Source organism: Mustela lutreola, chromosome 1 (assembly GCF_030435805.1).
Source record: "Mustela lutreola isolate mMusLut2 chromosome 1, mMusLut2.pri, whole genome shotgun sequence".
Classification (NCBI taxonomy): domain Eukaryota; kingdom Metazoa; phylum Chordata; class Mammalia; order Carnivora; family Mustelidae; genus Mustela; species Mustela lutreola.
Genome location: NC_081290.1, coordinates 137,118,945 through 137,141,482, shown reverse-complemented (window position 1 = coordinate 137,141,482; position 22,538 = coordinate 137,118,945). Strand labels below are relative to the sequence as shown.

Below are 22,538 nucleotides of genomic sequence, written 5' to 3'. Positions count from 1 at the left end.
GGTCTGAAAATAATTGTGACATAGATGCCTGTTGTTAGTTTCTTCTGCTACCAAATAGGGGTAGAGGTCAGAAGTCACAGGGAAATGGCGAAGTTAAAATCTCTCTTGCCAGCAGTTGGGCTGCATGGAAATGAAGGCAGCATTTTAAAATTCTGTCAAGGACAGAAGTCTGAAAACTAAGTTCAAATAGTTCATTAGAGAAAACAGATCTAAAAACCTTTCCACAAAGTTATTTCAAATGATATCTGCAGAATGTAGCCTAAGCAAATGCCAAAGGTGACAATTTTCTGTTAAAAGATGTATAATTTTCCTCATATCCTCGAGAAAACTGAGGTTCCGCAGATGTGACCATGCATGCTGTGTGGCTCTAAGTATGCCGACAGGATCCTGAGAACCCACAGGGTTCTCATGGTTATTGAGTACAAAACTCAATGAATAATTCATAAACCACATTTTAATTTCTTCTCATGTTCTATATTTAGTAAAGCTTCACCAATTACTCAACATCTGCATTTCATTCCAATCTAAGGGTTTGTAAAATTTAGCTTCACCAAAGGGATTATTATATCATAATTTATTTTCTCTTGATGACAATGATAGAGATGCTATTTGAACAATAATCTTCACATAAAAAAACGCCTTAACTTTGAAAGGAAATCTGTCTCCTAATCATTCACTCAAGTGGTTGTGTAAATTGTGGTGTGAAAGTTTGAAAAAAATGTTAGATGATTTCTCAGTAGGATTGAGACATACTTGCACACTTGCTTAAAGTGAATTGTTAAAAAATAACTTTAGTGCTTTAATGTGATTTATATTAATTATCCTAAAATAGAATGGATTTTCAAATTCTCATCTTGCATATTAGGAAATTCACAAGCATTGTATTGAGTTTAACATGTCTTTTGCTGAGAATGGCATTTCTGTTTTCTTTATTTCTTCACAGTTTTAAATCCAAGATTGCAGTTCTATACTTGGGGTACTTAGAGAAGTTAATAAGTATTTTTTTAAAATAAATTGCACTTACAGGGATGTCTAAGTGACTCAATTGGTTAAGTGTCTGCCTTCAGCTCATGTCATGATCCCAGCTTCGTGGGTGTGAGTCCCAAGTCGGGCTCCTTGCTCAGTAAGGAGACTGCTTCTCCCTCTGCCTGCTGATCCCCCTGCTTGTGTACTCTTTCTCTTTCTCTGAAAAGTAAATGAATGAAATATTTAATTAAATAAACAAATAAATAATAAGTAAAAATAAATTATACTTAGAATGGGGGGCTTGATGTCTGACTTGAAATCAAGAAGACTAGGAATTAGTTTCTACCCTTTTCACTTTTATTATGTTAAAATAAGATGTGTTTTAGATATTAATATGTCTATATTTTAAATATCTGTTATTTATGGCTACATTATGTTTAGCCACTTTACCCTCCAATTTCAGTGATATGACACAATAAAAATTAATTTATTATACACATATTAAACCGAGAGGAATATTCCTCAGTGAAGGGAGGCTGTCTTCCTTCTGTTGATGTAGGGACAAGACTCTTAACTGTAAGCATTTTTATAGAGTTCCTTTTTATTTTTCTTTTTTTAAAGATTTTATTTATTGATTTGACAGACAGAGATCAGATGCAGGCAGAGAGAGAGGAGGAAGCAGGCTCCCTGCTGAGCAGAGAGCCCGATGCAGGGCTCTATCCCAGGACCCTGGGATCATGACCTGAGCCGAAGGCAGAGGCTTTAACCCACTGAGCCACCCAGGTGCCCCTATAGAGTTCCTTTTTCTACAAAAGCCATAGTAGTACATAAACATAGATCTATATTTATATCCACTGAAGTTTATGAGACAGTATTACTATAAGGGTATATTTGGTCTGTCATTAGGAAGTGATTAAAGGAATTCAAGAATACTGAAAATTCTCACCAAAGGACATATAGGTAAAGAACAAAATATAAATAATTAATACTTATCCCATGCTGGAGCTTCAGCATAAAACCCCAGTGCTTGCCAGTCTGCTATGCTACCACCTATGATGCACTTCTTTACCTAAGCTTGGATGTCTGGATAATATACCAGTAGGATTAAAATAAAGCAAAGGCTATTTTGCATATTTGCACCCAAATCCCAAATAATTCAAGTTTAATTTTTGTCAAACCAATGTAAATAAACAAAATAAGCAAACACACACCCAAGAAAATATATTTCCAACAAGAAGCACAGAGTACACAAATATTATTTGATCCACAGCTATGAGGCACTTTGGTGACTCCAACGGTTGAACATCTGACTCTTGGTTTTGACTCAGGTCATAATCTCTGGGTGTTGGGATCTAGCTCCATCCAGTGGCAGCAGGGGGTCTGCATGGGATTCTCCTCCCTCACCTTCTGCCCTTCCCTTGCTATCTCTCTCTCTCTCTCTTTTACTCTCTCTCAAATAAATAGAAAAATTGTAACAAATTTAAAAAAAAGTCTACAGCTGTTTTGCAGTAGATTATGTTACTCCTTTAAACATCTCTTCAATATAGAAAGACACCGACCAACATTTAGGTGTGCTTCTAATTTTTTTAGGTTTTTATTATTTTTTTATTATTTTTTAATTTTTTATTTCTTTTCAGCATAACAATATTCATTGTTTTTGTACCACACCCAGTGCTCCATGCAATCCGTGCCCTCCCTAACACCCACCACCTGGTTCCCCAAACCTCCCACCTCCCACCGCCCCTTCAGACCCCTCAGATTGTTTTTCAGAGTCCATAGTCTCTCATGGTTCACCTTCCCTTCCAATTTACCCCAACTCCCTTCTCCTCTCTAACTCCCCTTGTCCTCCATGATATTTGTTATGCTCCACAAATAAGTGAAACCATATGATAATTGATTCTCTCTGCTTGACTTATTTCACTCAGCATAATGTCTTCCAGTCCTGTCCATGTTGCTACAAAAAGTTGGGTATTCATCCTTTCTGATGGAGGCATAATACTCCATTGTGTGCTTCTTAACTTAGCCTTATGGTCCCTCACCTAAGGATTCACCAACCTTTTATTTAGCCCAGGAATTCCACTTCCCAGCCTTGGGTCAGTATTATAACAGTAAACATGATAAATCATTAGCCAGCATTCTACTCCTTGCAGTCAGTGCTAATGGGGAACTTGGGAAATGTAGAGTGCCTTTGTCTACTTTATGTTTTATTGCCTTTAAATGGTCAAAAAGAAAAAAAAAAAAAGCTGTCAGAAGGACAAAAGAGACTGTGGCAAATTATTTTTCAAAGAAAATTAGCATGAGATTATAAATTAAATAGATCCTATTATTCTAAAAAGTTAAGTGAGAAGCAAAAAAATGCCGTAAATTCACAAAGTTTTTAAGAGTTAAAGTATTGTTGAAAAGAAGATGCCTGCATAAATCACTTCTCCATACAGTTGTGAAGAGCCGAGTTGCTCATTTCCTGATGTTTACTTGCTACATGAGTAATAGAGAGCGTGTTAAAAAAAAAAAAAAGAAAGAAAAGAAAAGAAAAAAAAAAGAGCCCTTGATAGACTGAAGTTGCTGAGGGAAATAATGTAAAATGCCCCTCACATATTTTTTTAATGCTATATCATAAAATGATTGTTAGGAAAAATAAGACTCTTGTTTGAATTCAGAGACAGTTCTATTATTTTATTCTATTCAAATTCATGGGCTTTTAATATGGCAAGCCATAATGACTTTTAACAAGGACTTACTTTACAAATTACATATAACAACTTTATCTAGGAAGAAAGTAAAACTGTAGAATTTCTGCTTCTTAAGTAGACAGGAGAATAGGAATCATCCTTTGTGGTCAACCAGGGAGCCCATCCTCCCTCCTCCTCTTCTGCCTCCCTCCTCCTGCTTTCTTTCTTGCTTTCTTTTTGTTTGCTTTCCTTTACTTACCCATGCAATGATACTTACTGAGTACATACCTTGTGCCAGTCTCAGGGAAGCATACTGGAGGAAGAATGAGGAGTTGTGTTTAAAAGGTGAACAGATTAATGGAGAAGGAAGAGAGCTCGTATAAAGTTTTAGAAAAGAGTAGCAGAGCACAAAAACAGAAAATCACCCCTGAACATAGAACAAAGTCTATGAATCACACTTTCTTAAATAAATTCCTGATATAATGCAATGGCTTCTCTCCTGTAAACCCTGGATTCCATGGAGACTGTATTTTTCCCCATCACATGACACTTAGTCATTTACCTACTATTACCTTTCAACTTGTCAAAGAACTAAAGGAAGTCCCCATTGCCTTTATCAATTGGTCTACCAATCAAATTGGGAATCAGATGAGGCACATTGATAAGACTTGTTTTTATTGTTCTTCCATAAAAATGGCAATTTTAGATATTTCCACTCTTCAAGACTCTAGCACTCAGTTTCCCTAAAGGTAGTCAAGTGAGAAGTAAAAATGGTGGCATAATGCACTGAGACATAAGGTGAGTTTAAAGTACATTCTTCCTACTGGAAGAATAAGGGAGATCTGGCTATGTTTCTGTGGTTGATACTAAGCATATATTTGCAGAGTAGTACAGTCTTGTGATGGTTGAAGGACAATACATAAGTCCCAAGATATTGCCATTGGCCATACATTCCTCTTTTAGAGATAAAGAGGGTCATTACAGTAATTGTAGGACAAAATACACTCTTACCATGAATTTCTACATAGGACTGTGTAAGATATCTCTCCAAACCAGAGACTTCATTACTATAGTTTCCTTCTTGTGAAAAAGATAAGATCTCTCTTCTTCCAAGTATCCTCCCAGTAATAGGCTGAGTGGTTGTCCCAAAGATATGTCCATAACTTAATTTCAAGAATCTGTGAATACTATCTTTATGTCAAATGAGTGACTACTATTTATATGGCAAAAACTGTAATTAAGTTAAAGATCTTGGGAAGAGGAGGTCATCCCAGGTTGTTGGAGTGGACTTTAAATGCAATCACAATGTCTTCTTTTAAGAGAGAGAGAGACAGAGGGAGTTTTGATACAGACACAAACAGGTCGGAGGGCAAGACTGTGTGAAAATGGAGCAAAGAGAGATGGGTCACAAGCCAAGGAATGACAGCCATCACCTATAGATTCCCAAGTGTATGTAGTTCTGCCAATGCATTGATTTTACTCCAGGGAAACTGATTTTGAACTTTTGACCTCCATAACTATGAGAGATTAAACTTCTGTTTTAAACCAGAAAGTTTTCAGTAATGGGTTCAGTAAACATAGGAAGCAGATTTATTCTAAAATTTTGGAAAGTCTATTTCTGGAAGCATGATCTAACCAAAAGAAAATCAGGAATGTGAGTAAGCAAATGGCACATAGGCTGAAATACTTGATATGGTGACTCCAGAGAACGCTGTGCTTAAATTCAATTTATATACAATCCCATGCTGTGACTAAGATGACCTCTGTTGCTGCTCAGCTGCTTGCTTGTGAAGTTAAAAGTATTTTTAGGCTACAAAAGGTAGGACTTTGCTAAAAGTGGCTCCTTGTCTCCCAAAGTCAAAGCTAGAAGAAATAGCAGGAGGAGGCTAGGAGTAGGTATCAGGCACAAGTATGTCTGGGGGCAATAGAAACTCAGAACTGGGAGCGTGGGGGTGCATGAGTAAGTCTGGATTAAATAAGAAAAATAAGCATATGGATGGCTGTTAGAACATAATTAATAAGTCAATAAAATGTATAAGTTACAAAGGGAGTCTGTGGAATACCAAACAGGTGGTAAAAGTGTACTTAGAGAGTTGTAAAATATTTTGTGACCTCAAACATGTGTATAAAGTTGGCCATATAAGCTCTAAATTGTCCTTATTACTTGTTGGACCATAGGAAAACCTCACTGCAAACTATGTTCATCTTTTTGTCTCCAAATTATGAGCTCTATGCATTCAATGCCTCTACCCACCTGGTACCTTCAGACTGCAAAATACTTTCTGGACACATTATCAGTATATTCATGAGAAAATTAATAAACAATATTTAGAAGGGTGAATAGCTACTATTTATAGGTTAGAAGATGACAGGTTACCAGGTGAGCTAGTGATAGGATTGTAATAATGCCTAATTCAGTTCCTAGGACATGGTCAGTAGCTGTAACTATAAGTAATAACATATTATAAATAAAAATAAACTATTTAAAAGGACTTTCTGATAACCTTTTAGATATTGTACACATTATTGAGATGTTTCTTGAAGAAAACATCCTTGTCTGGCTGATTCTGATTCTATTCCTTATTACATCTATTCCCTATCTGATTCTATTCCTTATTGCATCAGAAGGAGTCAACGCTTGCTTAGAAGTATATGCTTTCCAAAAAAATAAATAGATAAAAAGAAGTATATGCTTTCAGAACAGGAATTGAATAAAACCTGCTGGAGAGAAAAATACTCTGGAGTCAAAAATTCCCAACTTTCTTTATAATATTATTAGTTTACCTGAAAAATGAGGGCTAATGAAAGAGCTAATGCAGAGTGAAGGTTTGTCCTCTTAACCCGTCTCTCAGGCTACAATTCAGACTCAAGCACTACATGGTCGCTTCTTTCTCCTTTCTGATTTCTATAACTTTCCTTTTCCAATGAAGCAGTGAGCAAAGCAGAGGTAAGTAACAATAATGTTCATGAAGACGAGACATGAAGAAAAACTGTTTTCCTTCCCTGAACTTTAAATGAAATTTAGTGACTATTTTCTTAAATAAAATGTGGTATTTAATTGTTGAAAGCTTCTGCAAGAGCTGTCAGGTCTATTTGTTGAAGAGTAGCTAAAAATATTTCCTTCTGTTTAGAAAAAAAATCAAAATAATTTTTCATAATCAAGACACATTTTTGGTGTTGAGATACAAAAGTTTTTTTCTGTAGTTTTGATATTAACCCTTTAGTGGATATGTCATTTGCAAATATCTTCTTCCATTTAGCAAGCTGTCTTTTTGTTTTGCTGATGGTTTCCTTTGCTGTGAAGAAGTTTTCTATTTTGATGTAGTCTTCAATAGTTTATTTTTGCTTTTGTTTCCCTTGCCTCAGAAGATACATCTAGAAAAATGTGGTTAAAACCCATGTCTGAGAAATTACTGCCTCTTTTCTCTTCTAGGATTTTTATGGTTTCAAATCTCATATTTATGTCTCTTGTCCATTTTAAGTTTATTTTTGTGTATGGTGTCAGAAAGTGGTCCAGTTTCATTCTTTTGCAGGTAGATGCCCCATTTTCCCATCACTTTTTACTGAAAAATTTGTCTTTTCTTTATCATATATTCTAGTTTCCTTTGACAGAGATTAATTGACCATATAAAGGTGGGTTTATGTCTGGACCCTCTATTCTGTTCTGTTGACCTACATATCTATTTTTGTGCTAGTACCATACTGTTTTGATTACTACAGGCTTGTAGTATTTCTTTAAATATGGAATTATGATACCTCCAGCATTGTTATTCTTTTTCAAGATTGCTTTGGCTATTTCAGGTCTTGAGTGGTTCCATCCAAATTTTAGTTTATTTGTTCTAGTTCTTTGAAAAATGCTGTCGGTATTTTGATAGGGATTGCATTGAATCTATAGATGCTTTGGGTGGTAAGGGCATTTTAACGATACTAATTTTTCCATTTCATGGGTTTGGAATCAAAAAGACATAACAAGTCTTGGTGAGGAGGTAGAGAAGAAATAACAAGTGTTGGTGAGAAATGTGGAGAAAAAGGAACCCCTATGCATAGTTGGTAGAAATATAAATTGGTACGGCTATTGTGGGAAACAGTATGGAGTTTCCTCAAAAAATTAAATAGAAACACCATGTGATCCAGTAATTCCTCTGTGGATTATTTATCCAAAGAAAACAAAAACACTAATTTAAAAAGATGTTTGCACCCCTATTTATTTGCATCCCTATTTATTTATTATTTGCAATAGCCTAGATATGCAAGCAATGTATCCATAGAAAAATGGATAAGGAAAATATGGCATATATGTATAGGAATACTGGTCAGCCACAAAAAAGAATGAAATCTTGTTAGATGTAGTGGAATATTACACAGCTATAAAAAGGATGAAATCTTGCCTTTTTGCAACAACATGGATGGATCTAGAGGGTATTATACTAAGTGAATTAAGGCAGACTGAGAAAGACAAATACTGTATGATTTCACTCATACATAGAATCTAAAAACCAAAACAATTGGATATGCAAACAGAGAAAAAACAGAGTCTAACCTATAAATATGGAAAACAAACTGAGGGTTGCCAGAAGGAAGGAAGGTGGGGAGATGGGCAGAATAGGTGAAGAGAAGTGGAAGGTAGCTAAGTTCACCACAATACCACCAGTGCAGACATAGGTAACAAGAAGTGGAATACACAACCTTTCCCTTTTAGAATGAATAGGTGGCAAGAATAAAGGCACAGCATAAGAAATTTGGTCAATGAAACTGTTGTAGTGTTGTATGTGGATACATGGTAGTTATACTTGTAGAGAGCATAGCATTATGTATAAACACACTGAATCACTATGTTGTACAACTGAAACTAATGCAACACTGTGTTTAAACTATACTTAAAAAAATTAAAAGGAACAAAAAATATGTATTTGATCACACAGAATATTTTCTTATGTTTTTTGATAAATATTAGTTATTTTATTTTAGTAGACTTTTAAAATTTTTTTCTATTTATTTATTTTCAGCATAACAGTAATCATTATTTTTGCACCACACCCAGTGCTCCATGCAATCCGTGCCCTCTATAATACCCACTACCTGGTACCCCAACCTCCCACCCCCCCACCACTTCAAACCCCTCAGATTGTAGACTTTTTTCTCTTCTTAAGTTACATATCTGTCATTTTTATTTTTTTTTAACATTTCTTTTTTTAATTAACATATACTGTATTATTTGTTTCAGGGGTACAGGTCTGTGATTCATCAGTCATACACAATTCACAGCACTCACCATAGCACATACCCTCCCCCATGTCCATCACCCGGCCGCCCCACGCCTCCCATCTATCTCCCCTCCAGCAACCCTCAATTGTTTACTGACTATAAGAGTCTCTAATGGTTCGTCTCCCTCTCTGGTTTCATCCTGTTTCATTTTTCCCTTCCTTCTTCTTTGATAAACAAGACAGAGTGTCATTATTATTTTAAAAATGTGACTCTGTTTTTTCCAAATACAGGATCTCCTTGATCTTTAAGAGCCACCCATTCTTGTGAACTCAAATTTTAGGTCAGACTTTGCTCAGTGTTGGCACTCTAGAACAACTTCATGTTAAAGTAATAATGTAGTTAATATGTAAAACTTGCCTTATTGGGGCACCTGGGTGGCTTAGTCACTAAGCATCTGCCTTCAGCTCAGGTCATGATCCCAGGGCCCGGGGATGAAGTCCAGCATGGGACCCCCTGCTCAGCAGCAAACCTCCTTCTCCCTCTCTCACTTCCCCTGCTTGCTCCCTCTCTCACAGTCTCTCTATCTGTCAAATAAATGAATAAAATATTAAAAAAATAAATAAACAAATCTTCCTTTCTGAACATTAATAATTGAAAAAAAATTTCTGAATTTCTCAATTATTATTTTAAATATAAGAAGCTAGAATTCATAAACATCCTCATGTCTAGAATGAAATTACACCTGTCAATACAAATTAAATTGAACCAATTCATGTATTAGTAAATTAATATTTATATTGTTTCCCTAAATCAGAGTCACATATATGGTGATATATTATTTATTATACTGTATGTAATTTCAGTTTTAATCAGCTAGATATGTTCTCTAGACAACACTTACTGGTGTAGATTTTTTTTAAGTAAAATTTAAAGTAATTGTAATTTTTCACCTGTTAAGTAAAACAGATACAGAAATTTAGGTAATATGGAATGTGGTTTTCATGACATTTAAAACTTTCTATGCACATTATGGCAAGGAAATCATTAGTGACAAAGGAACAAATTGAGCCCTGAAGTCCATATCTGTAATCTGTAATCATAAACACTAGATACTTGAGCAAGATAATTAAGCTCCCTCCACCTCTCTGTTTCTAGCTTCAGAATGTAAAGAATAACACATATTGTATGACTGCCAAAATAATAAATAATATTGCAATATATGAGTCTAACACATAATAGACTATCAACACACATGAGAACTTAAGCTTTAATTTGTGTAAATACTTGACTCAGTTCCTAAAATATTACTTGATGAAATTTTATTGGCTTGAAAACAAAAAGTACCTTTCCAGTTTTTTTTCCAATGAATACATTTATATATACTTGTTAATTAAATAATTCATTTATCATCTGTATGATCATGAATTCCCAATCTGTCATTCTGTATTTTGCTGGAAGTAGATTTAGGGACATTTCTAATCCATAATAACTCCACCAATGACTTAATCTTACATAATCAAGATCCTTTGCAGTTAAATATACTTTTTCCATAGCTAAATAAAGAGGGTTTTAGTAATTAAAGTAATGTTTGAAATTAATTATGTGGAAACAATAAGAACTACAATCTGAATTTGACATCATCTACATTTTATACATCTTAAACCTTTATTATTCATTTACTCTATTGAGGATCAGATTGAGAAAGAGATTATAAGTGTCATTTATAGTAATGTCTATTTTGAAGTTTGAAGTTATTCATTAATGTCTTTAGTAATTGTGAATATGCTCAGTGTTTAATAAAAAATTATTTATTTAATGGACTATATCATTTAAATATCATAACTGATCCATGATTCAAATCTCATAAAGATAGCATAGCTTTAAAATAGTCAGTAGGGGTACCTGGGTGGCTCAGTGGGTTAAAGCCTCTGCCTTCAGCTCAGGTCATGATCCCAGAGTCCTGGGATCAAGCCCCACATCCTCCTCTCTCTCTGCCTGCCTCTCTGCCTACTTGTGATCTCTGTCAAATAAATAAAATCTTTAAAAAAAAAATCTTTAAATAAAAAATAAAATAAAGCCAGGGAAGCATTCTTTGACAGAAAATTAGCCTCACTAATTGGTTTATTGTGTTAGCAAGATCTATGTTCAAATATTGGCTGTTGAAATAAACCTCACTTAAATTGTATTCTACTTAAGTGGCAATATAACTCTACAATATTATTTTAAAATGTGTTCAAAGAAAGTGTGAAACATTATTAATTATCCACATCTCTTTAAAGTCTAAATTCTGATGTTTAATTTTATTACTCTATAAAAAATATGCTCTCTAAATTACTGATTACTTTGATTTCTTGGCAACACTTCTGTATGATATGAGTTATCTTAGTAAATACAGTTGGAATAAGAATTTATTATTATAATTGATTTTTAGAATGCATTCAATTTATGCTATGAATAGTTTTTAAAGATACATTTTATTAATTACTCATATTATTGACTTTTGAAATACATTTATAAGTGAGCTTTTTCTACGAATCTTAGTTCTTGTACTCTATAAGGAATAAGTAGAGTTTCTGCTCATATTGCAGAATAAACTAAGCCAATTTATTTTTAACATTTATAGTTTAGTAGCCATAATTAATAATGTTTTCTAATATAAATAAATGTTTGTTTTGTATTTGCAGAATGTCTTCTTATTTAAAATTAAAATTGATTGCTTACGCCTTGATTCATTGCTTAAATTATTATCGTACATGGTACAATAATCACAAGAAGCAAATAGTGGCCATTACAGTTTTAATAAGTTCTGGATAGGGGTTTTGAAATTTCATGTAACTGTGTTGCCCCAAAAGATCATTTCCTGCACTTTGCTAATATCATCTGTCCTTCTCCAAGACCCATTGTGGGAAAAAAAAAAAAAAAAAAAAGTGATAAGGGCAGCCTTGCCTTGTTTCTTAAAGAGACATGGCCAATAGGGAACAAATCAGAAGTTGTTAGTTGTGTCTTAAGAAAGAATTCTTCTACAAGTCTGGCAGAACTTGAAAAACTGGCTCCCTAAAGGACCTGAAATTTAGGGGTATTAAAAAACAAGAAATATATTACATCAGGCTGTTCTCAGCTGAGATATTCACAGAATATCTGTATTCACTTGAATATTGTTTTATCAGATTAAAACAAAATTATTTTGTTGAAGCAAAGTTAATATAAGTGCGTATAGAAAAAAGCAAATACACTTAAGGAATTAAGACTTAAATACTGATGATTCTCCTTCTAAGGTAAATATATAATGAATAAATTGGTATCCTTTTCTGTTTGCATATTTATGACCTAAAGAGATGAGAATTTATTATGTGTGATGTCAGATTTAGGAACTAAAGAATTTTAGAAAAATATCTAATTATTTATAGTATAAATATGGTATTCTTTATTTTTATGATTTATTGATGATGCTTTTTGACATTATAATATAGTTATTATTTAATTCTTAGGTGTATGCCTCTTTAAACACAGCCATGTTTATCTTCCCTCTTCCATTAGTTATCATAAGACTGGGCTTCCTCCTTTCCTTTGGTACCTTGAGATAGGTGAAGTTTGCACCTTTAGTATTCCAATCCGTCTCTTGCCCCCACTCAGCATCATCCTTCACACCATAATTATATATTTGTTTCACTTGGTAACACTGTCAAGTTCTAAAATCATAACATATGGCACGTATGCACTGTCTATGCTTCTAATTTTTTAGTGTCTTTTGTAAGTAATTTTATTAAAGATTTATAGACTCATGGATTGCTCAAGATCAAATGATCCATACTGATGAACCTTAGCATTATGTAAGGGAAGAAATTAAGACCCAGGGAGGTTACTGACTTGTCAAGACTGATTAATGACATGGTCATGTATAAAAATTAAATCAAACTGGAATGAGTTTTTTTTTTCCTGCTAATAATTTTGGTAACATCATTTGGGTTCTTTCCAAAATCAATGTAAATCCTAAAACATGGACATTGTGTTCAAATTATATTGTTAAAATGCACAACATGATTAACTAAACAGAAAACCAAATAGACCATAATTGAATAAACAGATGTAGCAGTAATTAACATTGTAGTTATTAGAAAAATAAGAGACTGTTGAGCTTTCATGTGTGACTGCTGTTTTAAGTCTTAATACTGAAGACCAGAGCGAGAGGTAAATCAGGAGCACAGGAGACAACTCAGGTAATAAGTTGATAATACAACTCAACTGCCTCAAAGTAAGTCACGTAATGGAGCACTAGCAGTAGTACCAATTCTTCTGAGTAGTTTAATTTTCCACCTACTAGAATCATAATAACAGATACACTGGTATGAAGCTAACTTAGTGTCTGAAAAGTGGAATATTTAAATAAGAAGATTTTGAGAAAAATACTTGATTAATTTGTCATAGATTATCATTTAATTGCTTCAATTATTTGGGTTCAAAAATACGATTATTTACTCCTAAGGGAAAGGATTATCACCATATATAGGAGGACACTGTAAAGTCAGTAAATAAATTTTTAACTCAAGTCTTCAAAATTGAAGTATGTATTTTTGAAATATGTAGACCTTTAAAAGGTTTATTTGAGAAGAGTTGCCTTTGGAAGCACAGTTTCTAAATAATTTCAGCATTTTTTCAGCCAACTTGAATTTTGTACTTCCTTAAGGGGGAAATTTTATTACCTGTTTGATAATAACTCAAAATAATTAACTGATAATGGCTTTTGATATATCAAAAAATTACACATACTTTTAAAGGTTAACAATCTTTTACATTTAGAATACTCAGAATATGCCTAGTGATGTTTTTGCTTATGTTAATTTCTTACCTGTCATTCCTCCTGTCATGGATGCCAGATACTCATTTCGATAGCCTGAGCCAGTTCTGCCTTTTCCTAAGCCCTTCACTTTGCCCATCTTGGGCTGCCTTGACTGTCTCTCACTTAGAAGCACAATTGTTCTCTCTTAACTAGGACCTTCAAAATGTAATTAAAAATCAAATAAAAAATATAATCTCCAACTATATGCAATTATATATGTTTATGTATTACATAAAATACATAGATATTAAACATTAGAAATTTTTAGTTGTGACCTCATCTACTTCACTATTTTCCTAAGAGCAAGATAAATAATTTATTAGACAAGATTGTGAGCAATGTTAATTCCGATGAACATTCCTGATACCAAATCAAACAAATTCTGAATCACATGATAACATTGATAAAATAGACTTTGGGTTACAAAAATGTCTTCCATGATGAATGCATTGAGTAGAGACACCGCATATAGCTAGCTGACAGTGGAAGTCTACAAAGTGTGAAGGGGCAGCAAGATGTTTGCAAAGCCTTGCCCAATTCCTGCCTTTAGAAATGATCAGCATTACTCAGAATCCTCAAGTCCTTGTTAATAATAGTTTATTTGTCCTCCAGTCAGTACTTTGTTAATTTTATGAATTTGTAGTAGTATTTTTTTAGTCAAATAAGATTCCTAAAAGTTCATTTGTATTTATACCTAATTCTAACATGAATACATGGCTGGAAAAACTATATTCTATGTTTCCTTTTATGTGCTTAAATGTAATTTGTCTTTCTACAGAAAATGAAATAATTTTCTTTATGTGTGAATTACATCAGTTGTTCATTCTCCAGGTGTTATGGTATGAATAGTATATATTAAATTACAATTATTGGTTAGGTTAACCTCATCTAATGCATTTATTTTGAAATAAACATAAGTAAATACTGGTTTCTGAATGCTATAGTTTGGCATCAACTCTTATTCAAAATGTAGGTACAAATACATACATGTTATTCTGTTTAAAATGTTGATGGTACTTCAGCAAAATCTAACCAGGATGAAGTCTAAATAAAAAAATACACCATTTTTACTGATGCACTTTAGAAATTGGAAAGCAGTTCTGGCTTTGAAGGGAATAAGGATAGCTAAAGTGGTTGTTTTGTGTGTGTGTATGTGAATATAAATGTATATGTGTGTGTGTGTATGTGTATATATAAATACATATATAAATACATATGTATTTGTGATACCTATGCTTCATATATGTGATACCATATATCTATGTATATGTACATATACATATGTATCCCAAAGCATACAGATTCTTCTAATAAAATACTTTCTGTTGATGAGGAACTGGAACTTGGCAATAATTTCTCCTAAGGTGTCTGATTGGATAATTTTATGCCTTATTTTGTTTATACAACATAAAAAAAAACAATGCAAACAGAATATATATATATATATATTTTTATTTCCCTCTGCTCCATTCATCATTTATAAGTCTGAAGTGGTACAGAGTAATGTTCCATGTTTTCCAGTTATTGCTTTAATTCCCATTAGGATATTGTGCCCATTATTTACTCAGTAATAGCAGCATGGTTGCTTTTCGCATTTTATTCTTATGACATGAACTCTGTGGCCAGACAAAATCTTAAGGTAAGGTTTGGCAAAATTTAAAAAATTAAAATAAAAAGAAGTGTTTAGAGCTATGATAGTTTCATGAAAATTTTTTGAGAGAAGCAGAGTTGGGGGTTGGAGGGGAAGAAAAGATAAAAAACTTTTTTTTTTTTCAGTGTGCATTCAAATTTTTTCAATATTTGAAATACATAGTTTGAACTTCTTTCCCTATAATGAAAATTAATACTGTATTTCATAAGAGTATTTTAGGATTACTTTATTGTAGATTTGACTTATTCATGAAAAAAATGAAAAGGAAATAGAAGCAAATGTTTCTAGCAAAACATCTTTTCTCATCACAATAGACACATCAAATTACTCTCCTTATAAACAATTTTAATGAATAAAAATGAGCGCTGGTTTACTAAAGAATATCTAAATATTAAATATTTTAATAGATTCCCTGTTGCTTTGTTTTTAGCACTTTACCCTCTGTATATAAATTGTTTGCACAAATAGGCAGAGCAATAAGTAGTTTAATCAAAGTGGAAAAACAAATAATTCTAGGTAAGAGAAAAGAATGGGTTTTCCCAAGTTATTCTAGGTCAAAGCCTCAAAATGGATCTATTTTAAGGTATTTCTACACAATAAAAAAGTATTGGCTATCACTAAACCTACTAATTTGGCTTTCTAAATTTTCGCCATTGCTGGAAAAGTTCTTTATTGCTGTTTTCTCTCAAAATAAGATTCTCTTATTTTCAGGGACATTGGGTACACCTGGGGAATTAAGTGTTCTTTTCAAATACTGTTCTTAATGGAATAGTTCTTTATTGCCAAGCAATTGTTGCTTCTTTTTCTGGGAGTATCAAAAACACATCATAGCTACAAATTAAAGCAAAAAATCTGTATCACGAAACATAGGTATGTGACCAGTAGACCAATTTAAAGGAATATATTATTTTACAATGGGAAAATCTTGATATGTAAAATAAAATATTATAATGAAGAATACCATATTGAGTATTACTTTGAAAATACACATGGAGTTTACTGATTATATAATTTACCATCAAGAGTTGGAATGGCATGCAGAAAAGGCATGACATTAATATCAATGTATGTATTTTTAAAAATGCACTAAGTATGGTTATTGTTGTTGTTTTAACAGCATGAAAGATGCAGGAGTAGGCCATAAGCAATGGAGGGGTCCCGTATCATCCACCTGCAAGCAGTGCCCAGTAGTCTACACCAACCCTGTGTGTGGTTCAGATGGGCACACCTACTCTTCTCAGGTAAAGACAATTATAGTTATTTCATATGAAACACAAACACATAATGTGTATTTACTATTAAATGGATAAAATTATTACTTCTCCCATGTAGTCATCTGAATAATTTATTTAACTTTTTTTTTTTAATTTTTTATTTTTTATAAACATATATTTTTATCCCCAGGGGTACAGGTCTGTGAATCACCAGGTTTACACACTTCACAGCACTCACTTTATTTAACTTTTAAAACAATACAAGTAATCCCACTGGTTTGGAATTTGATTTAATGTGTATTTGTTGCTCCTATATCAGAATTTTTAAAATTTGAAATACTGAAGTTGTGAACACTCTGAACTCTCAAATATTAAAAGCAACATTTCCTTTGTTGCTACTATGAAAGAGTTAAGAAATGCAAATATGTCATTCCATAATGTTAACAGTTATTATTATTATAACAGCAGTAGCATCTACCATCTGTCATTATCATTACTCCTTTTATCTCATATGTTATTTCCTATAGTATTACTAAAAAGCCTCCAAAAATTCCTTTTAACAAATGAGAAAACTAAAGATCAGAAAGATAAAAATTTTCACATATTTACTGACATTGAAACCAAAATGTGTTGCCATCTCTGATTTTTGTGTGTCTCTTCTCTCCTTGACATTATTCTGCCTCTTTATTTGGTGTCCCATATTAACTCAGATATATGAGCTTTTAAGAACTTTATGTCATAAGACATTGATAAGTTTTCTTTGATTATGTGACAGGAAAGAATGTGGGCTCACAAGATCTTACATGAAACTTTGGGGGCAGATAAATTTATGAAATTTGATTTTTTTAAAAATATCTTTTTTAAAAAAGACAAGGTAGCACATTGTATTGTGTCCCCTGTGGGACCTTGCCCTTTTATTAACCATATTAATATCTTATTAAGGAACTAGATGAATATTTACATTAAATAGATTGCATGAAAACTATAAAATAACTTTACTTCAGTTCATATCTGAGTTTTCTTACTGCAAGGGGAGTTCCAAAAAAATTTTAACTGTCTGAATAGTTTGTTTTGTGGATAGCCTCTTTATGAATTCTCCCTTCTCCTAGTAAATATGTCCTCACAAGTTCCACTTGAATTTATAATAACTAATCTAAACAGTAGCATTGCAATGATAAGATAGATTCATTCAGTCAATAAATATATGCATTGTGCTTATTTGGTGCTAAGTACTGTGTTATTTTGGTGAAGCTGCCCTGTGCTAATTTGCTGAGATTTTAAAGGAGTGCATTTCTGGGAGAGGATGGAAAATGTTACTGGTCATTTCAATATAACCTTGATCTTGGTGAATTTACCATGGTCCAGAATCTCAGCTTTGCAAGTTAAGAAAATTCATACTTCTGGCACAAGGGACAATGACTTTATCCCATATTATCAAATCCTACATGATAATGTGTAAATTATTATACTGATTTATTCAGTGACAATGAAGGTCGCAGATTGCAATATTCAAATTGGTGGGTAGAGGTACATGGCAAACAATTTTTTTTTTAAACAAATTTTAATCTTAATTGTACTTGATGAACACTGATGGCTGGACAGGGTGAATGAAGGGGGAATCTGTAATTTTTACTGGCATCTAGCTAGGATAAACATGTCTTTCTCAACCCTAGAAGTATATGTGCTGAAGTGGTAATATGTTTATGTCCAGAGTGTCCCTGGAGCATGCTAACATTAGTCTACCACCCGTTTGTTTGGGTCTATCTTAAGGATGCTACACGTAGATGGTCAGTTCTGTTAAAATTTAGTGTCACAGAACACAAAGTTATCTTCATGAGTGATTTCTTCCTTTTGGAGCCATATAGGAGGACTTACTTGATGATTTTAGAGAAATACAATCATATTCTACCCAAGATTAAATATACGTATCATAAGTAGATTAATTCACATATATTTCCAATTCTGTGGGGTTTCCCCATTCTTCTTCTTTGTACTAAGCACCCTTGTACCCCCCACCTTACAAATCATATGGTTTTATGAATATTGTTAATAAAGCCAGTCTAAGTAACCCACTGAATTGTAACCATTTTAAGTAATCTATTGAATAATAAACCATTGCATTATTAATTTAATATTTATTTGCATATATATCACTTTCAACAGATGCCTTGTTTGACAAAAATGATGTGAAAAGAACATGGTTCAAATGAATATGAACTTGCAGTAAATCCCAAATTACCATCATTATTTCTGTTGATTTAAATTTAACTTGGTAATTTTTCAACTTTGGACCACTGATACTAATCTTAGAGCAGAGAGGTTGAGCTGTATAAAACAATGCAAACTAATTGGAGACCTTAGCCCAATAAAAAATAATATTAAACAATCCTTAATAATACTTTTCAGAAGTTTATAGGATTTGATTCAAAATAAAACTCTTATCTTTTTTTTTTCTTTTTCTTTTCTGTAAGACAAAATATTGCCCTAGGCTATTTAGGTACTGGATCAAGAAGAAAGACCACAGAGGTATATGCCTTCTTGAAGTGGTAATTTTATTGCAGATTTTTATTTTGGTACTTGGCACACACAACTTTGTCAATAAGTTTAGCAAATTTTGACAGGGGAAGATTTAAACAGCTTTGGGGACTCATGGGCATTTGAATTCACAGTAATGTGAACTCCAAATTCTAGGTTTAGTAAGGTCCATAAAGCTTCTTACCTAAGGTTTCCAATCCCTCAGCTAAGTATTCCAAATATGTTAAATACCGGCCAGAAGTCAGGTACTATCAGCCCAGACTGTGGGATCTTCCATCCAGGATGGAAGCCCAGTCCTGCTGTCCTGGTCTTCCAATCATTTTTCTGTATTTTGGCTCCCTTGCATATACAATTGTTTGAATGTCTATACTACAAATAATCTTCCTTCGGGTTCTTTTTTAGACCCATGATGTTTCCTTATTACCTTCAGTTCAACTTATGGAAAGGAAGTTAGAAATCATGTTTTCACTGTATAACATAATTGGAGATGAGGGCATTACCAAGTATAACAGGTTCAGGAGCTGAGGGATGGGGTGAGAAAGAGGTTATCACAAAGGAAGACTTTAGTCAAATGCCTTAAGATACAATTTTGGAAAGTTCATCTCATTACACAGTGTGACTGACTTAGAATCATTATTTTATTGGAGTTCAAGCTCTGGACTTGTCAGCTTGTCTAGAAATACTCAGAAGAGTATTTTAAAAAATAAGTAAAAAGACAAAGGTATGGATGGAAAATTAAGAAAAAAAAAGTGATTTACTTTAAAAAAATACTGGGACTTTTGTGATTTTTGTGACATCTGATTTTTTTCTTCCTATAAAGAAAAACGATTGACACGTTTTATAGAAGCCTAGTTCATCTTCTTTTTAAGAGAACAAATGCTTTCTGAATTCTTTTAAATTCAATAATGCCAGAAAAATCAAAATATAGGTCTGTTCAAGTTTATCTGAGAGGTAATTGTTCCTGAAAATGACATAAAAGATAAAAGTCTTTGTTTCTTTACTTTAGGCAAAGTCTATCTTGATTGTATTGCTTCAGTAAGAACTCAGAATTGTTCTCCAGTATAGCATCCATATTAGACCATGGATATATTTTATCACTGACTTGCATAAAATGGATACTACATTTACTGGGCAGAAGTCAATAAATGATATTAATATTTTATAACTCAGCATGGCATAGGTAATATAAACGCCCTGGGGACAACACACTGGATGATTTTGAACTTTTTTTTTTCCCTTTATGTAGTCATGCACTGCTTGGCAATTGAATTTAATAATTCCTTAGGAATTAACACTATTTCTAAGAAATTATGTGTGTGTGTGTGTGTGTGTGTGTGCGTGTGTGTGTTTTGAGGGAGGGCGAGTACAAATCTTAACCATTTTATACTAGAGCTCCCAACTCTGGCTACAGACATGATACTTGAATTGGTTTGGGATGAGATCCTGTGAATCTGAATTTTAAAACTCCTTGGGTGATTTTTTTGTGTAGACAGGGAACCACTGTTGCATCCCTTCAGATTACTGCATCCCTACACATTACTTCTGATTTTTTTTTTTTTAAATAAACTAGAACAATAAAACATTATTGGGGGAACCACTTACTTTTTGTCACACCTTGAGAAAATCCCATTTTGTTTCAACATACTATTGTTGTCTTATTTTTCCCATATTTGAGGCATTCTATTACTTTCTTTTAATAATGGTTGTTGACTCAAGCAGCCTTATGTACATTTTAGAAGATAAAAAGTTTCTTTACATTTCACTATTTTGATTGTGTTGTATCTATTAATATTTAGTATTTAATTGTCTTATGTACCTTCTTCTGAATATTTGTCTAAGCTGAGATAGTTTTATGTTGGAAGATCAGCCTTCAGAAATAGATGTGTACTGTTTCTATGAATTGCTTTTCAGTGTAGGCTAGGTTGTGCTTTTGACTTAGATATGCCAACTTGATCAAGATTATAACTACAGCATGTTAACAGAATCATTGATTGGGAGAAGCTCTCATTAAACCTCTGAATATCAGAGGAAATATGACTGAACTTCATCATAAAATCTCAGATTTGAAAGGAACTCAATAGGACATTTAGTACAAAATTCTACACAATAGGCAGATGCCTGATAAGATATTATGTTCTGTGAGATAAATATCTATAATTTGTGGGGAATTCTAATTATCAGAAATGCTTTCCTGTCCTTATATTGATTTGGCTTCCAATACTCCCCATTTGTACCCCCTTATCATATATTGAAGCACAAAAGGCAACCTCTCTTGTCTTTAGTTGTTGGGAATAAGTGAATTCCTAAATTTTCACTTAAAATGGAACAAGAATCTAAAAGACAGCCTCATAGGTAGAATATTATTTAATTTTTACAAAACTCAATTCCCAGCCTTTTAGAATTTTTTTGTACCTATTTATTTAGATACATACTTTGTAAAGAATATCCACCTTCATTGGATCTGAGATATCTAACATTGTTTTCAAGGAAACCCAACAATGTATTATGCACTGATATTAAAGCATATTAAGTCATATTTAGTTAATTTATATAATTATGTTATTAACTTATTGAATAGACATAAGGAACAAAAAGAGTGAAATGGTAGTAAGCATGAAACTTGGCTGACAGAAATGAGGAATTTTGGAGTCATTTATAAGTGTTCAGTGTTTATTTAGCAGACTTTGGAAATCATTTATTTCCCTGGAGGTCAACTGAGGGTAATCTTTCAATGTAATTTTCTTGTTAACCAAAAACAAAAAACAAAAAACAAAAAGACCTCATTTGGATGAAACCAACTAATATGTTCTTCTTCTGTAAATATTACATGCTTGGGTTAAACATCATTACCAAATAAAGGTGAAATATAATTTCTAAATCAGCTGAATATGTACAAGCAGAAATAATCACTGAATTTTCATATGGAAATTTCATAAGTAAAATATTGCATAAAAATAAATATTAAAGCTGCCCAGATCGCCGCCACTGTTGTGGTTTTGGGCAAGCAGGAGTTCCTGCGTCCCCAGGAACTGTGACTGGGAATGTGCTCTACCAGTGGCCAAGGGGGAATATATGTGCTCTGGAGCACCCAGAAGGGAACAGACTGAGGCTTCTCTCTGAGAGGGAGGTCTGGGTGCAGTTTGCTTTCTTCTAAACTTCTAAAAACCATCCAAAGCCGACAAGGCGAGAGAAAACAAACGAATAAAACAAAACAACAAACGAACAAAACAAAACAAAACAAAACAAAAAGACCTCCAGAAAACAAAAGCCTGAAAAACCAGTTTCCTCAGAGCCCATCCCATTGATGGGGCTGGGAGGACTTAACTCAGGAAACATCATTAACTGAAAACCCACACAGCAGGCCCCCACCCTAGAAAGCTAACCAAAAAGAAAAAAAAAAAAAAACAAGAGAACAACCACCACTACTTCATAGATACAACCTTTATTTTTAATTCGTTCCC

The 22,538-nt window shown here is 33.1% G+C and overlaps 1 protein-coding gene across 2 annotated transcripts in view; it reads left to right on the top strand.

Annotated features, from left to right (window-relative positions):
- Positions 1-22,538, top strand: part of SPOCK3 (SPARC (osteonectin), cwcv and kazal like domains proteoglycan 3) — a 489,739-nt gene that overhangs the window by 283,509 nt on the left and 183,692 nt on the right. For both annotated transcript variants that reach the window (XM_059174767.1, XM_059174763.1), the window contains exon 5: positions 16,446-16,569. In XM_059174767.1, the coding sequence (XP_059030750.1) occupies positions 16,446-16,569 (124 nt within the window). The remainder of the gene's footprint in view (positions 1-16,445; positions 16,570-22,538) is intronic.